The following is a 19,356-nucleotide window of genomic DNA, read 5'->3' as shown; positions in this document are numbered from 1 at the left end:
TTGAAAGCAGCTTTACAGTGATAATATGACATTAAAGTAACAGAGATTGTTTTGGTTTTACAGCAGCTCCAGAATAAAGTTATAGTCCAGCTAAAGTTAGTTTTTGATTGATTCACTTCCATTGCAAAGATCATTAGTTATTAACTCAGGGGCCGCTAACACGACACCTTTTTAACTGAAAACAGAAAACTTTTAATGTGTTCAGGCCGTTCATTTACACGACAGTGTTTGGGGCTCGAGAACAAAACACTTTGAAACAGATTCCAAGGAGCAAGTTTAGAATTTTTTTGAAAAACTTTATCATCTCCATGCAAACTTAAACGCGAATCTGTGAAAACGCTGACGGCGTGCACATGCGTATTACGTGTTTAATACGCAGCTAGGGCTGCACGATTAATCGCAATTTACATGTAATCGCACTTAAATCGATTAGGCTTATCGCGATTTTGAAATCGCAAAGGCTGCGATTATTTGTTATGCGCAGCTTGTCATTGATGATCGGCTCTGTAAACGCTGCTTTTGGTTTTTGCTTTTGTAACAAATTGGTTTCTTGAACATGACAATGAGTTCACTGTACTAAAATGGCCCCCACAGTCACCAGATCTCAACCCAATAGAGCATCTTTGGGATGTGGTGGAACGGGAGCTTCGTGCCCTGGATGTGCATCCCACAAATCTCCATCAACTGCAAGATGCTATCCTATCAATATGGGCCAACATTTCTAAAGAATGCTTTCAGCACCTTGTTGAATCAATGCCACGTAGAATTAAGGCAGTTCTGAAGGCGAAAGGGGGTCAAACACAGTATTAGTATGGTGTTCCTAATAATCCTTTAGGTGAGTGTATAAGTCATGTTTAATCAAAGCGTTTCAATCTTCTGTTTATTCAGCTACAGCGATAGGGATTTCCTGGAACGATGCGCTGTTATTGTACTTCTGCGGCGGGGCATATTTAGCGTGTTTGCGTGAGAGCGCCCTCTGGCGTTCAGATGGGGCAGTATTTACTACCAATCAGCCGCACTCCACTGACAAGCTGCGCATAAGATAATCGCAGCCTTCGCCAAATCGCGTGCGGTTTTATTGCGATTAATCGTACAGCCCTAGTATGCGCGTTTGAATACATTTGTGCGCAGCCGCGTTGTCTTTCTTTACAAATTGACATCGCCAAATTACTTGTCCGGCAGCATAATACAGGATTTTTAGGACGTTTCCGTATATCCATGTGAACTGGAATCCTTTTGACAACGTTTTATCTGTACAGAGGTAAAGGGAAGGGAAGGAGGCCTTCACAGGGGAGAGACTAGCTGACACTTCAGGACTGCGTTGTCGCCGTGTCCAGGCGCAGGTCCTTCATCAGATCCGGATGCGGCCTGGATCCGGCGGACTGCGGTAAACCTCAGGATAAACAGAGAGACTAACCGGGAGTGATTCTAGCGAACTAAAGTGACGGTACTATTATCTGTCTTTTCTGAGATAAATTGAAACTGAAAGTGTTGATTCACTCACTGGGTCTCTCTCGCATGCATAGTTTTATATATTTAGATATAAAGAGCCATATGGTGCAATGTTATTAGATTGCTCAATGGCAGCATTTCTTCGCCCCGTTCTGTTTGAGACCAGCACGTTTTTAGGGCCGGAGTTGAACTGATCTTTTCGGCCCTAAACCACCTTTCCTGCAGTGGGGCGGTTCGAGGATGCACACAGACCGGGAACCATGACGCGTCAAAGGAGAGAACATGTGTGTGTGTGTATCTCAGAAAGGGATCAAATCAGCAGGACGACACTTCGGAGAACACAAGAGTAAGAGAGTAATTCCCATGACAATATTTCTATTACATTCTTTAATTTGTTACACTGCATATTTTGACTTGTTTCTTAAAGTTGGAAAAATCAAGTCAAGACAAATGTATTTATATAGAGAAAATAACTCAGAATCTAGCAGTTGAGATGTGAACCAAATCTGGGTCTGGTCATGACATCTGATAGCAGTGACAAGTGTTGTATTTCATTTCCTGTGGCTGAGTGTTAAATTAGGCTGGTGTCTCATTATAATTCTGCTCTCCTCGGTCTCGGCTGCTAGAGCGCTGCCTCTCAGCAGATGGTGTCCAATGTGAAATTTATCAGCGAGTCTCGGGGAATGTGGACACGTGCTCTTTGCCCGCTCAATACATGATGTGCATACTCAAGTGAGAGTGGCCCATTTCTGTACTGAAGAAATGTTAAATGCTAATGAGGGACTGGGCTGATCTCATCCGCACCCAGAGCGTCCAGATAACCCCTGCATGCAAATACAGTCCTTTACACACATGCTATCAGACTGATTCTGCTGCTCTCTTCAGGAGAGACGGCCACCGATGATTATCAAAACACATCTTAAAGGGATAGACAAATAAGACAATTCTAGCTTCATTTTCTCACTCTCATGTGTCACTACTAGGGATCCACGAAATATATTAATCAAGTAATGGTAATTGCAGGTCAAAATAAGCTGTTGTAAGTCAGTTCAGTGTTGATTCAATGTAGTTCAAACGAATAACGTCATTATCCTGCACAATTTAGTTCAAGTATTTTTCCTCATCCAATTGTGTCAAACTGATAATATTACTGTATATTAAGCGTCAAATCACTTCAGAAGACTTTGAATGTAATGCACAAATCATGTGTATCATGGACTACTTTGATGGCCCCATTCACTTCCACTGTGTGAAAAAGAGCAGGTTAGACACTGTTAAAGGCAGAGTGTGTAAGTTTCACCACTAGAGTTCGCTTACTCAAAACAATAAAGGCATAGCTTGATGACGGCGTGCATGAGTGGAGAGAGGACCAGACGTGAGACTCTTTACGTTGATGTTTTCATTAGTCTTATATGCTGTAATCGACCGCTTCATCTTCTTTCGTTATGTTGTTTATATGGCTGAGTATTGACAGATTGTCACAATTTGATTCGATTTTGTTTCCGATTGGATTCAATGTTGATTATTTTGGATGTCAGGTATAATACATGGCAAATTTTCTCAAGGAAAACAAATCTCTTAACTCATGCTGTAAACTAAGGGAGTCAGTTGTAGCCTATAGGCTTCATTAGCCTACTATAATATTAAAGGTAAATTAACTGATTTGTATACAAACACTTAAATTACACTTATTTATTTTTAGAATAATAAAGTAATATGAAATATAAACATTTAAATGGTGGCTGTCATAAAAACTTGCCAGATTTATTCAAACATGCATTAAATATTGAAGAACATTAAAAATGATATTGAATATGTAATATGGTGCATCTATTTAGCAAAATGCTCCTCTCGAGTTAATTGTTCTAGTTGACTGACGAGTTTATGGTCACTAGATATGTTTTTTTCTGATGTAAATGTGACGTTACATGACATTGTTTACAAGCTGTTTTACTGACGTCTTTCCACGGTTGAAACACAGATTGAGAGATTCCATGTCACATGATACGGATTTCGTTAAGTTGTACTCGATCTTTTAACACACTTTCAGATGCTCATTCATGTTTATTTCTCGCAGTAACTGGTGTTATTAAGGCGGAAGAGAAGATCGTGCTTCTCTTGAGCTGAGCCAGAGCCATCTCACACCACAGCGCCAAAACGCTAGGTTGTGGAGTTGTGGGAAAATTGTGGAGTAACGCAGCAATGTTTTACATGGTCAAAACAATCATAAAAGATACATTTTAATGTGTGTTTAAAGTTATGTTATAACGTTACTCCGTGCGTTCGCTCGGCGGCTGCTATGAGACACTAGTTGCACACTGCAGTAAAGCCAGATCGATATTACAATATCATATTAATAAATGCTGGATGGCTTGTGTTGCTAAATGGCATGCAGTTCATTTTAGGAAGTAAGAAGTAAAACTGGAAATCAAGGGTAACGTCACATTATGACGTCACTGACAGGCGAAGCAATGACACGGTCCGTTACAGCGGCTAAAATTTGGACAATGTAAGCACACAACTGAACAAAATATATAACACTGTGCTAGTGTTCTTTTGGATATTTTGTGCCTTTAAATTCTTCCCTTCGTGTTCCACATAAGAAGGTCATACGGGTGAGTAAATGATGACTTTCCTTTAAATTGAATTTTCTACTATGTCTCCCAAAGGCAATGAGATTCTTTTGCGGTCTTGAAAGCTCATAAACGAAATGTCTGTGCAAACTGCATTGGTTTATTTATTTGGTTTGTTGCTCTCTCGTGTCTTTAATGAAACGGCTGATATAAACCACTGCAGGATCAATTTGCACTGTTGTACAATTCTGACAGACTGTTAGCAACACTTCGACCAAACACCAGCCAGCAGGACACGCTTTAGTGAGTCTGTCTGCCAATCACAATGAAGAACAAGCTAAAGCAAACCTGTCCACTACTGCAAAAGAGGGAAAATAGTGAATACAGGGCAGAAAAAAAGTCATTTAGAGCACAGGACAGCGTGATACAGGACAAGCTGTGCACACACATTAATCAAATGCAGCAATTCCCACTGCAGTTCACTCGGACACGCAGAAGCTTCTGCCCGTATGATGGTCTCGAAGGTGAAACACACACTTCTGAAGGTAAAACATGAAGGAAGTCCTCATATCAGTTGGTCTTACTTTATTGGGCTGCCCGAAGAATGAGTTGTTGGCACATCTCTGGTTGATGACGTCTCGTATCAGATGCTTCTGGCCGTTGTAGGTGGTCAGTATGCTGATGCGATCAGCAGGATATCCCAGCAAACGCATGTACATGAACAGCGCCACTGAATACTCGGCCTCTGCCAGATTCTACAAAGACAAACACACACACACACACACACACACACACAGGTTACATGGATTCAACATCTCTCACTATACAGTTAATAATGCCATCTCAACCTTATCAAGCCTACTGGATCATACTTGAAACGCAAATTACTAACATGATCAAAACTTTGCTGAAAACCTGTCGCACTCGATCTCCTCCAGTCCTTCGGTCTCTGACTGATAGTTTAGACTCTTTTATCAAGTATAAGTTTTTCAGTATAATTGTAAAAACATCCTCCTTCTGCTCAAGCTTCACATGTGTTTGTGTCAAATCTGCCCGGATTTATCAAGGAAACGCAAGAATAACTTTGATATTGTTAGTGATAGTTCAAGATGAACTTTTACTGGATTGAAGCAACAAAGATTAACTTTTTTTATATTAATTTTTTCAAAAAATCATGTTCAAATGTGAGTCTCAAATACAATCATCAGGCTTTTGAGGAAGGTTTATTTGTTCATCTCTCAATCATCATTGTATTTTATGTTTTAAAACTGCAGAGCTTTGATCATAAAACTAAATATCATCTTACTCATAATTATTGGCAGATATAGAGTGACGACTGATATTTACATCATTTTATGCAAGTATATTTTATACAGTTATAAAGATCTCATTGGTTTATATTACAAGCATCAGATTTTCCTCTTACTTTTTGGCCATATAAATATCAGCATCTGCACCAAATTGGTAGCCTAGAAATCTAGACGCACCCTAGCGGCAGCAAAATGTATTTTGCATCCAAGGTAGTCTAGCAACTCTCCATTGACTTTCGAGCTGGAAAAACCTAAATTGGGTCAGGCCAATCACATCGTGTATAGAGTAGGCGGGGCGGGCTTATCATAATGACGACATAGTTGCGACGGTTCCCTGCTACTTGAAAACAAAGAATGGCGGCTGCTGGAGAACAGTCTTTCGAATCGGCTTTGGCCGCGACTCTGGAGGACTTGGAGTTTTTCTTTGAGAAAAGAGCTAAGAACGGCATTTAAGTCATTCTTAAAAAAGGAAGATGTGTTCGTAGTTTTGCCGGCCAGATTCAAAAAGTTGAATCTATCGACTAACGTTAGCTCCGCTGTTGAGAAAACGCTCTGGTTGGTTGTAGCGCTGTCCTATTGCGTGCAGAGGGAATTTGAAAGACAGCCGTTTCTCCCGCCCCTCGGATTGAGCCGTGTCTATGGTGAGTTGCCAGACCTAACATCTTGATGTAGGTCTGGCTTGCCAGGCTACCAAATTGCATATTTTTGCTCAGTTTGGGGCTCTGAATAAAAATGGTGCTTTTTCCCCCTGGAGTTTGAGCTGTATATTCTCACTATATCAGATTACATTCACAAGCAACTTTGTTAGATACACCTGTTCATATGTACCCTGGAAATCCAGAGTTCTTGTGAGAGCACAAGTTGAATTTGCTCAGCGAGTTACTCTGGCGTCAAGTAATGATGCTCATTAAATATGCCCTTGTATCCGAGCTGCACCAATCACATCGGGTTATCTGATATAGGCGGGCCAGAGGCGAGCTAAACAGATGACGACAGCGCGGTGACGTCGAAGTCATTAGTAAACATTGCAAGATGGCTATGGATGAACACCAGTTGTTTGAAACAGCTTTGGCCGCTACAATGAACGAGTTAGACTTGGCTTTTTATCTAAAAGAGGAACAGAAGACGCAGCTCGAATCCTTCCTTTGCAAGAAAGACGTTTTTGCTGTTTTGCCGACCGGATACGGCAAGAGTCTAATCTACCAGTTAGCTCCGCTGGTAGCTAAGCGTATGGGGCTTATTGTGATTGGTCGTAGTGTTATCCAATTGCGTGCAGTGAGATTTTCAAATGCATGCTTGGTAGTGATCAACCGATATATCGGGCCGATATTTGCGGGTTTTATGTGTATCGGCATACGCGGCTGTTGCGTTCGCCGATAGTTTTTTCCCGGCATTATTTACAGACAAGCGTCCGCAGGCAGCTAGCTCTGTGTTGCTGGAGACGCTGCAGTTCACGTGCAGCCCATGCACTGCTCCTCCCACACTAGCAGAGTGCTGGAAGCCTCTTCAAGACAACGGTAAGGTTTAAACTTTCAAAGCATCTTTGAAAGTGGAAACACGTTGCTCTATATGTGCGTGCAACTATAGCTAAGCAAGTTTGTGGGTCCAAATGGAAAACGCGAATGCCTCATCTATTAAACTGCTTGTCATTGTGTTTAGGGAGCTGCAAATAGCTAAGTTTGAGGCTATCCACATGCATACGGCAGCTGTTACGAACACTGGTCATAGGATTAAATAATGCCGACGTTGTTCCGTGATTCCGTGATGTTTGTGGGAGTTTTATTCAACGACCACCTGGCTGAGGTTTGGACGTGTGCTCATAAAAGAAGCGACGCGGTTGCGACACGCATGCGATGCAGCGCGCTCGTTTGTCCAGGCGCTACTATGCCGTGGTGAGATGAAAACATCTAAACTTTTCAGAATGCCGCAAGCGCACGCAGATCATGTGACAAAAAACAACTGACCTTTCCATGACAACATCGAAAGCTCGGCCGAACAGCTGATCATAGCTGGACAGGGCGGGTTTTTATTTCTCATCTCCATAAATATATGTAGTCGTAAAAGGCTAGAAATAAATTAATCCTTACTTCCTCGTCATCATGGAGAGCGCAGTTCGTGGTTGCATAGCAACGACAGACGCCACGGGAGTGCAAGCGCTTGTAGAAAGGAGAAAGCGGCGCGGCCGTGCTTACCACACGTTTTTAGACGCGATATGTGAACAGTCCCTAATTCATAATAAACTGAGAATCTATTTGGTTTAATCGTTTTTGTTTTGTTTAAAATGGACTAGGTTGTAAATAGTTGGTTACTTTTAAAATTAAGTATAGTACAGTTTGCACTTTATTATGCTGCTTGCTTGTTGCTACTGTGTGCAATAGTGTAATTTTTATTTATGCTTAAATATTTATTTTCAGTATTTTCAGCACTGAACTTTTTTTTTTTTACTTGTTCTACCTCACGTTTTTAATATTTGTCAAATATTGTTTTTTTTTATGTAACTTTTTTTAATTGAGACTTGTAACATTTGTTATCATTGTGTCATTTTTATGATGTAAATTGAGTGAGCAAAAGCAGGATCGGCTCTAAATATCGGCCCAAGAAAATCGGCAGCCCGTATCGGTCATCGGCTAAGGCGGATGAAAAAAAAATCGGTATCGGCACAAATAAAATCCATATCGGTCGATCCCTAATGCTTGGTGCCGCCCCTCGAGCTGGACGATTTTCATTAGTCTACGCCAGACCATTAATCTTTCAGATTTGGGTCTGGATTTCCAGGCTAATTCATATGCACTTTAACACAAATATCTAATCAGCCAATCACATGGCAAACTGAGCATCAGAATGAGGAAGAAAGGTGATATAAGTGACTTGGTTGTTGGTGCCAGACATATTTCAGAAACTGCTGATCTACTGTGATTTTCACACACAACCATCTCTAGGATTTACAGAGAACGGCCCGAAACGGATCCAGAAGATATCCAGTAAGTGGCAGTTCTGTGGGGGGAAATGTTTTGTTGATGCCAGAGGTCAGAGGAGAAGTGCCAGGCTGGTTAAAAAAATATTAAATTATTTCATATGTCAGGCTTTACAAGGGTTAAGATTTAACATTTACAATGCTTTCAATAAATGTTTTATTTGATTTGTTTATAATGTTGATATGAGGGTGAGGGCAAATGACGACAGAATAGGTTTAGAGTTGATCTGGGCGTTATTTCACACACACAAAAAGAGAAAGCAAGAACGTTAAACAGACAAGACTGACTGATCATGGTTAACATCATTGATTATCGGAGTGAGCTGCTTCAGGAATCACATGCTCTTTTAAAGGACAGCAGGTCAATGTTGCACCATAAACCAATTAAAGACGCCTGGAGCATGAGGAAACACAGCCTGAGCTCATTCCACTGCAGTGTAAAGACACACAATAACCCATGAGTGGTCCCACTGTATCCATCTATGGCTTCACATTGAGCCCAGTGGCTGATGGGCAATTGGACATCCGATTAGTACTTGATTAACACAGGAGAACATGCATGTTCAGCGTGTGCACACTAGGAAACGTTCAGATACAAAGTCTGAATGTGTTTACAATCTTATATGCAATAAAAAAAATGTTTTTGTTTGAAAAGATTTAAATGACTATATTACATTATAAACATTACATAAAGCTCACCAGATCATGTGCAGTAAACGAGGACTAGTTTTAGCTCTTTATTTACATCCTATTCAAATAATTTTTTTATAATTAGTTATACTTTCTGAAGTCGAAGTGCCTAAGCTTGAGTATTTTCTAGAAACACATGTGAATACTACATACTAAAGCTGGAAAACCCACACAGGAACGTATGTAAACATATTTCTTTCTAGGTTAACTAATAATCTGTTGATCATTATATAATGTCATAGTGTTTAACGTCATAATGTTTTATTTTTATTATTTAAATTATCAAAAAACTTTTCCACTCATGAAGTATTACCAATAACCCTAAAAATAAAGTGAAATGATATAAAATTGAACTATTCTCTTGACCTAATTTCTATCAAATTGACCTCATTTCTATCTAATAATCTATCAAATTTTTTTTTGAACATTCAGTTTTGTTCAAATTTGTCCTGATTACTTTTTTTATATATTACAATCATATTTACGAGTACATGCATATCAGTGTCTAGGAAGATCTCTGAACTTTAAAAGGCCACTGCTGAGAAGGCAACAGCTCCAGTAGGACACTAATAAGGGAACAAGCTTACTAATAAGAGATGCTCCTTCAGCGGCTGCAAGCACTGACTGCGCAAACAATGGCTTTCTTATTGCTCTGTGAGAGGCTAATTCATACGGCCCATTAGATGTGCGCGCGCGCGTGTGTGTGTGTGTGTGTTGGCATGGATACTGTAATGAGGACAATTCTCTCCAGGATCCTAGTAAACAGTAGCAGGGGCACATAGCCGGACTCATGTGACACACACACACCGCATGCCGTACGCTCGTCACTTAGGAACAATGAGCTTCAACATAAATCTGCCGGGATTCACTAAAAAAATCCATGTCGTGAAAGTCATGCCTAGCCCTTTTTTCAAGGTGTTTCTTCAACTATATGCCTTTTTTATGTCCCGGTTGAGTTTTGTACATGACGGTCATATTGAAACTTGATTCCATGCCTTCAAATAAACTTTTGCTATTTTTGCCTTTAATCTACATATATTTCTTCTTTTTTTCTCTTGTTCTAAACCCAAACTGTCAATTGTACATTTACCATAAAATCTACCATCTACCATAAACATCCATACATCTACCGTACATCTACCATAAAAATGTTACATTATTCAATAATCGATTGATCTAAACAAAAAGAGTTAAAACAACCCATTTAGCTGTTTATGGTGTGAATATCAATTTTATTTTTCAGAAATTGTTACATTTTTAGAGAAAAACTAGTGATGCATAGAAACAACTTTTTTTTTAACCGAAACTAAAGTTTTCATTTAGCTGATTTATTAATCAATTAAACTGATTTATTTAATAATAAGCACTGAAATAAAAACATAAACATTTAAACTGCACATAAGATAATTAAATTTCTACTTCTATTCATTGTTGAAATATTAACATTTAAATGGTGGTTGTAACAATAATGTGTCTTCATGACAGATTTATTCTTCATTAAATAATGAAGATAAGCAAAAAAATATGTAATACAGTATAATTTTTTTAGATTTTGAAAGCTGAGACTTTGTTTCATATCATATGCAACAAAGCACCCAGTGATTATTGGATGACAGAAGCGCTACAAATAATCTTCAGTTTTATTCACGCGTCAACTGAAAACAGCAGAGGCTAAAAGATCTCGGTTCATCAAAATCAAGATAGATTAAAATCGAGAAATCGATATTGTCAGCCCAGCTGACCCAGGTTTACCTGTTGTAGATGATCAACTTCACGAGACCGACACTGACAGTCAAAACACGCCACCAAGAGTTTAATTAAACGTCAAAGAAATTTTGGCAGCACTTCACTTAAACCCTTTATGTATAATGTCTGATAAATGTATTCATAAATGTACATAATAGCGCATTATATCTTTTCATAAATAATTGTAACTAAAGTTAAACTGCATTACAATATTTGAAATTTGAAAATATAGATTTTTACATCTGAAATTGGTTGTTTGTGATGCATTTTAATGTATTATACTTTCTAAAGTATTATAATGCATCATAAAAGTGGTTACAATTATTTATGAGATCATACATGGTGCATTACAAAGCATAAAAATAATACTTTTATTATGCATTATGAATTAAAGTGTTAAAATCTCTAATAAAATATATTAAATAAAAAGAGCGTAACTTTTTTTCTGTCATTTACAAATGATGAAAAAAGTGTGAAATTATTATTTGTTTGTTTTTAAGATAAAAATGTTCACGTCCTCCACAGAATGAAGGATGATTTTTGAGACGTGCTGGAAATGACTGGTTTATGATGGTTCAGGGGAGAAAGAAAGGCTCCATGTGTGTGTCATATAACACGCTCACCTGATAGAAGTATGGGTTGGGTTCTGATTCACCCACGCCGTTGAAGTCCTCCACGTTCACGAGCTGGAAGTCGTATGTGAATCCGGGGTTGGGTGACTGGAACTCGGGCTGGAGCTGAACATGAGGGAGGTTCCCCAGTTGCTTATAGCGCCAGTTATACAGGTTACACAGACTGCCAGAGAGAGAGAGGCAAAATAGGACACTTCAGATGAACAAGTGGATCTGAGGACAGCACAGTCGCTCTGAAACCTAGTGAGCGTCTAACTAAACAGCATGATAACATGTTCACTAAACAGCATGATAACATGTTTAACGTCTAACTAAACAGCATGATAACATCTAACTAAACAGCATGATAACATCTAACTAAACAGTATGTTAACATCTAACTAAACAGCATGATAACATCTAACTAAACAGTATGTTAACATCTAACTAAACAGCATGATAACATCTAACTAAACAGTATGATAAGGCATCGTAGTTGCACACCAGAGAGGAAGACAGCATCATGTTGCCTTCTAAGATAATGTGCTTTGGATGCCAAGTTAAAATGAACAACAACAAAAGAAAAAAAATAATTCAGGATCATCTGCAGTGCAGTGTAAAAAGAAAACATCAAGACGGCGGACGAGTTGAGAGAAATTCATGTAAACATAAAATTCCATCAAAATCCTACTAGTAATAATAAGAAATAGTTTAATATAATAATAAAAAAAATTTACCAAATTTGCTATTTTACCAAATATGTGTATTTTCTGTGTGTTGCTGCTCACTAGAATGTGGTCTACAAGAAGAAACATTTTCAAGTTATTTTAGTATTATTTACATACTATTATTAGATAGTATTATTTATATTTATCAAAATGTTGAATAATAAAGTAATAAAGCATTAGTTTTAGTCATTTTAGTACATCAGCTTATTTTGCTTCAGTTACTTGGCAAAGCAACATTTCAAAGTTTAAACTTTACATTTAATATTTATATTTTATTCAGCTTTATTTCAATTAGAGAAAATTATTTCTAATAGTATTGGTTAACACAATAACAACATGAGTGATTGTTTGGTGGAGAGATTCAGAAACCCCTCGGACTGACCTGGCCCGCGCTCTGCCCTGGGCGTCCAGGTCTACGGTGGGCACACCCAGACGCACGAACCGGGTGAAAAGCGACTGCTCCATGTTGGAATATTTCTGAAAGGCCATGTTCTTGATGACAGGAGGCAACTGATGATGATCACCAATCATAATCCAGCGCTTGAGTCGACTGTAGCCGTCCTCTGGGTTCTGTGTGACACAAGGGCAGAACATTGTGAAATTTAGTGTGGAAAACATGATCATTTCTAACAAGATGTTCAGTATATTTTATTTTTGCAATAAAGTGCCCCCATAATGCTTTTTGCGTAATATAACGGTTTGTGAATGTAAAATGTCTGCAAAGTTTTAAAGATCAAAGTGCACTACAAATAAAAAAAAATGGTCTCCTAAAAGAAAGAAGCAATTCTGAACTGCCTGTGATATATCTTTGTAACAATTTAACATAATCACAATGTCAGCCTGTAGTCTTCATTGGCTGCCTGCGGGCCTTCTGACCAATCAGAGCAGAGTAGACCAATCACAACAGACTGGGCCATCTGACCAATCAGAGCAGAGTAGACCAATCACAACAGAATGGGCCGTCTGACCAATCAGAGCAGAGTAGACCAATCACAACAGAATGAGCCGTCTGACCAATCAGAGCAGAGTAGACCAATCACAACAGACTGGGCCATCTGACCAATCAGAGCAGAGTAGACCAATCACAACAGAATGGGCCATCTGACCAATCAGAGCAGAGTAGACCAATCACAACAAACTGGGCCGTCTGACCAATCAGAGCAGAGTAGACCAATCACAACAGAATGGGCCGTCTGACCAATCAGAGCAGAGTAGACCAATCACAACAGAATGGGCCGTCTGACCAATCAGAGCAAAGTAGACCAATCACAACAGACTGGGCCATCTGACCAATCAGAGCACAGCAGGCTCTTGGAAAGGAGGAGCTTAGAGATATAGAATCTTCAAACAAACATTTTTGGTTGCATAACTTTTGCATTAATCCTTTAGAATTTAATTTGATGCGATGGCTGTGTGGTTGAAATGAAGGTTCCTCTAATCTGAACATTATATAACTATATAATAATAATAAACACAAACAAACAGTATTTGAAGCAAGAGAGTGTGGTACCTGTAGCAGTAGAGGGATGAAGGTCTCGATCTCCAGGATCTGAGCTGCCTCCTCCATCAGGATGTTATCGTACTGGAGAAAGATCACGTGAGTCAGTGTTAAGGCAGCAACCATTAATGTGAAGTGAATTGTTTGCATGCTTACGCATTACAGTTTCTAGATCTATATATACTATAACTTATTTCCTTTATGTGTCACTGCCATTTTGCTATGAAGAAAACGAGAGCAAGGACGCACATGAATTAATAGAGATCTATTTGCTCAAAATGTGGCTTTCCTTAGGGTAGTACCTCTAATACAAGGCTCAATGTCCTATTTTACACACCCTCTGTGGCGGCGGAGAAACCATGCCACGAAATGAGCTGATGGCACAATACGCCAGTGTCCTATTTGCCAAGTTCAAGGGTCTATAAAAAAAAAGAATGGTACTGTGAAAAAGTGTTCAATATTTGGGTTTGGTTAGGGCAGTATGTCATATTTCAAGGCTTTAGGTCTGCTTTAACACGCACTCTGTGGCGGCCAAGAAACCACACCGTGAAATGGGCTGATGGTGCAATAGGTGGCTCAGTGTGCATAGTGTTAATGGTTTCTCATTCTTAATTTTCTATTGTAGAAAACTAAATGGGAGCAATAGTCTGGAAATGCAAATATTTTTCCATTATCTGCTTTCTTTTTTCCATACTTTCTCAAATCAAATCAAATTGGAAAAACTGGAAGATTACTTTTCCAAATTGCGTAGGAACCCTGTAATTCACACCATATTAAGGAACCAGTTTTAGAGACACATACACCAAGTCAAATGTTTGGAATTACAAATCCAAACTCTCGGTGTGCTGATTCTGTTTATTTTATTCATCTTGTCTTTGTCAAATGCAGCATTGTTTATGATTCCAACATGTCACCCAATCAAAAATGGCTTGAAACTTCTTAAACCTGGTTTAACTAAACTATAAAAAGAAATGGTTGAAGAGGACGATGTATTCGTGAGTCACATGACACTGATACCTTGAAGCCGAGCTCCACCAGGTCGTGGCGTTTGAGTGCGGCGTGTGTGCAGGTCATGGCGATGATCTTGGCCTCTTTCACCAGCAGGTATTTGGATCGGTCCAGTCCGCTGCGCAACAGCTCAAAAGCCCTGAACTCCTGCAGGAGAGAAGAAGCAGCCTTTAAAAACACACTAACACGCTTAAAACACATTGCTCATTTGACTCAAATCACACAAAAATCCCCCAATACACCAGGTAAAACCAGCATGCAATGACTGAACCTTTTGACAAAATATAAAATAAAGTTTGCATGTGTTTTTTGTTGAGTATCATATTTGATACATCAGGGTTTTATGGCTCATGTAGTCTGATATAGTGAGAATATGAAGCTCATATTTGAGGAAAAACACCTCAATTATATTTTGAGGCTCGAATGAGCAAAAACATGCAATTTGGTGCAGATGCTGATATTAATATAGACAAAACGTAAGATTAAATTCTGATGCTTGTAATGTAAATCAATGAGATATTTATAACAGTACAGCAGATACTTAAAGTTATATAAATATCAGTTGCCGTCACTATATCTGCCAATAATATGCCTTACTTAAGAGTACAATGATATTTAAATGCTTAGTTTTATTATCAAAGCTTGTAGTTTAAAACATAAAATGCAATGCAATATAATATAATGATGATTGAGAGATGAACAAATAAATCTTCCTCAAAGGCCTGATGATCATATTTGATACTCACATTTGAACATAAAAAAAAAGGTGTATGGATAATCAAGTAAACCTAAGTTGCTTTAGTTCAGTAAGTGTTCATCATGAAATATTACAAACAACATACAAATTACTTTTACATATACTTAATTATTTTCAACTAATTTTTATTACATTTATAATTTAGATGTATTAGAAATGTGCATATCCAATAAAAAACAGCAGGCGTTATCAGGTTAAAGGGTTGGTTGATTATGCTTTCACTTTTCTAGCTTTAGTTAGTGTGTAATGTTGCCGTTTGAGCATAAACAACATCTGCAAAGTTACGACGCTCAGAGTTCAAAGCAAAGGGAGATATTTGCTTTTAAAGAAATCACTTTTTAAGGACTTCAACAAACGGCTGGTAGAGACTACACAACATTCCTCCCGGGTTAGTGACATTACCAACCCTAGAATTTACATAAACCCCGCCCACTGAACACGATTTATAGATTATCGTGACAGAATATGCTAAGATAACTACACATAAGCTGCATAAATTCATCAACTAACCATTCAGAAATGTTGTCTACATGTTGTCACTTCTTGAGTCTCTCCATCATTGTCTGAAATGTTCAGTGCATGTGTGTGTGTGTGAGGTAAAAGGACACAAGCTCCGCTCCCTGTGCCGGGAGCAGCAGATCATTTGCATTTAAAGGGGCAGACACAAAACCGAAGTGTTTCTGCTCACCCTCAAAAAGTTAAAATTTTAACATGCTATATAAAAATATCTGTAGGGCATTTTGAGCTAAAACTTCATATACACACTCTGGGGACATTAGAGACTTATTTTACATCTTATGAAAAGGGCATTATATCACACCTTAAAAATGTAAGTCAACACAATATTTTGAATGACTGAATTTCACAAGATGAGGTTGGTGTCAGAACATCCAATAGAGGCGATTGTTTCTTTCTACTTCCTGTCATTTGTTAGAAACAGCATCTTTGGTTTCGTCTCGAGATGGGCGGCACACTCAGATATTGAGTATCTGTTTCTGTTCGATAGTGGCTCGGATCTGTGCAGTGAAGAGAAGTAAACCCAGCTGGATATTTTCAGGACTGTGTCCATTGGGAAATGAATATTTGATGCGCTTCTGCATTAATATTAAACCCATCAAAGCATTCAATATTGATGAGGCAGTTTTTTTTAACCCTGAGTCTTCAGCAGTGACGGTTGAGGGACAGTGATGCTCAGACAGACTCAATGAACACACACATGCACAGCAGCATTGTGACTATGATGACGCACAACTTTATTACAGGAACGTGTCTTTGTTGTCAGCAGATCAACACAAAGGATGAAAGGATGAGAAATCAACATCAAAGAAGAGGGCATCCCAGAATAACGGGCCTTAAAGGAGGGGAGGGACATAATTATTGATGGATTTGTCTTCATGAATGAACCAACATTAGGTTTAGACCATGCTCTGTTCAAAGCAGACATGGGCAAACTATGTATTTAAAGAGGACCTATTAAGCTTTTGTCCATGTTCATCTTTCTTTAGTGAGTAATGTTGCTGTTTGAGCATGAAAAAGCTCTGCAAAGGGAGTTATTCTCTATATCAGTGTCAGTGTTTCTGAACTCCCTGAAACACCTCCATTCTAGTCTTGAGTTTCTTCTAGGAATGAACACGTCACAATATTCCTCATCGCAATAATTCATACGCAGAATAAAGGGGCGGGGCCTGGTTGAGTTAGTTAGTAGTGTGTTGAAACTGGCGGTTATGGTAACGGAGGGGACATTTCCCAAACACACTCGAAGCACTCGACCAATCACAACACACTGATCCAGCCGACCAATCAGAACACAGTGTGCTTTTCAGGAGGAACGTTACTGACAGAATGGGAAGAGAGGAGTAGCAACAAATGTGGGAAAATAATGTGTTTTTTTTGGTAACATTCAAGCATGAAACCCTATTCTAGTGGAGCCCAAAAACAACATCAAGACTCAATAGGTCCTCTTTAATGGCAGTCGTATTGGGCATTGGCTATTTATAATTGAATACACGTCAAATCTGACAAGTCACTAAAAAGGATCTCGCTTTGGCATAATTACATTAAACTTTGCATGTAACCATTCTCTGACAATAACATATCAATTTGGTGACAGCGACACCTATTGGTGAAAAGTAATGAGGAATTAGATTATATTTTTTCAATTCCATTGTTTTGGGTCAAATTATCGTCAGGGATGACATGTATTAAATGTACATGTAACAGACCTTCTGCTGTTGTGCTTTGCCCAGTAATTGCTGCTTGCAACTACATTAATTATGATTTATAAATTAAATGATTTACCCCCCACTGTTTTTATATTGTTCTATTATAAATCTTTATATAAGATAAACTGTCCCTTACCCAAAAACCTGACTTTTCCCATCTATTTAGAGTGTGATTAGTGAGTTTTTATTGATTAGTGATTAGTAATTATTTTTACATTTGATTATTCTATTTCTGTATTATTTCTTACTTGAATGCTTCTGTTAAATAGAAAAATGAAAAAAGTAAAGAACTGTTATTTAATTTCTTTCTCATATTGTATTTGTTCTACTGTTTTAATAAATAAAAAAAATTATATTGTAATTATTAATAATTATTAATAAAATATTTGGAGGAAAAGATGTATCAAGAATCGTTTTATAATCGAATCATTACCCTCTGAATCGTAATCGAATCGAATCGTGGGGCAAGAGAAGATTCACACCTCTATGTGCAGTGTAGGATAAATAGCAAAAAAAAAGTACATAGACATAATTAATAATGTAATTGTAGCTCTGGTCCAGCCGTACCTCTAGCTGTGTGAAGATCTTGCGTATGTGGCGGTAGCAGCCCTCAGCGATGTCCATGTCCTCCTGGTACGACTGGCCTTTGAACACTGGCTGAGGAGCATTGGAGAAGTACTTGTGGAAGGGGAAGTGTGACGCCACGTCCTCCACCGGCACCTCTCTGCTGGGCTTTGGCTTCACTTTACTCATGTATTCCTCCCAACGAGAGATTACCTACGACACGAGAGACAGACAGACAGATAAGATCAGCGCCTGAGGATTTCATGGGCAGAACTCATTAACAGCGCATCAATGGACAAACAGCCTTGTCGAAATCCACACTTAATTAGTACAACACGCGTTTCGCTGTAATCTCTGTGATCGGAGTTAATGGCCCGTAAGGATCCCCCCCGAGGCGCTGATATGAATCTACAGACCACAGCGTGATGTATCGAACCACAGAGAGCGATAAGATGAACACAAATGAAAGCAGGCCTGTGTGAAACCTAGATTCACAGATCAGTCCTGCACTCCAGACCAGCGCTTCTCTACCTTCCTGACTCTAAAGGGGGTCGCACACCGCTCACAACAATATTTGAAGGCCCCCAAACCCAAGTTTTGTGTTCAAAACTTAAAGGTTAGTTCACACAAAAAATGAAAACTCTGTCAGTGATTCCTCACCCTCATGTTGTTCCAAACACGTAAGACTTTCGTTCATCTTCTGAACACAAATGAAGATCTTTTTAATGAAATCTGAGAGATTTCTGTGCCTCCATTGACAGCTACGCAACTACCACTTCAAAAAGTTCATAAAGAGATCGTAAAATTAATCCGTATGAACTGAGCGGTTTAGTCCAAATTTTCTGAAGAGAAAATATATATAAAATAAATGTATTGCTTTATATGATGAACAGATTGAATTTAGGCTTTTATTCACATTTAAAAATTGATCAGCGAACATAAACAGAAGCTCAAACTAATCTGCTTGATGCACGAGAACAAACCTCATTGGTTCTTGCAGAAGCTCAAACGTGCTGCGTAACACGAGAATGAACCTCATTGGTTCCTGCAGAAGCTCAAACGTGCTGCGTAACACGAGAATGAACCTCATTGGTTCTTGCAGAAGCTCAAACGTTCTGCGTAACACGAGAACAAACCTCATTGGCTCTTGCAGAAGCTCAAACGTGCTGCGTAACACGAGAATGAACCTCATTGGTTCTTGCTGAAGCTCAAACGTGCTGCGT

General features: G+C 38.7%; 1 protein-coding gene across 1 annotated transcript in view; it reads right to left on the bottom strand.

The window, feature by feature from the left end:
* aqr (aquarius intron-binding spliceosomal factor) overlaps positions 1-19,356 on the bottom strand; it is a 74,400-nt gene that overhangs the window by 12,420 nt on the left and 42,624 nt on the right. Inside the window, exons 26-31 of the mRNA XM_082143404.1 lie at positions 18,137-18,346; positions 14,600-14,737; positions 13,595-13,666; positions 12,467-12,654; positions 11,369-11,540; positions 4,610-4,780 (exon numbers count right to left, since the gene is read on the bottom strand). Of these exons, the coding sequence (XP_081999530.1) occupies positions 4,610-4,780; positions 11,369-11,540; positions 12,467-12,654; positions 13,595-13,666; positions 14,600-14,737; positions 18,137-18,346 (951 nt within the window). The remainder of the gene's footprint in view (positions 1-4,609; positions 4,781-11,368; positions 11,541-12,466; positions 12,655-13,594; positions 13,667-14,599; positions 14,738-18,136; positions 18,347-19,356) is intronic.

Source organism: Leuciscus leuciscus (assembly GCF_965113295.1).
Source record: "Leuciscus leuciscus genome assembly, chromosome: 17".
NCBI lineage: Eukaryota > Metazoa > Chordata > Actinopteri > Cypriniformes > Leuciscidae > Leuciscus > Leuciscus leuciscus.
This window is presented reverse-complemented; position numbering and strand designations above follow the sequence as displayed.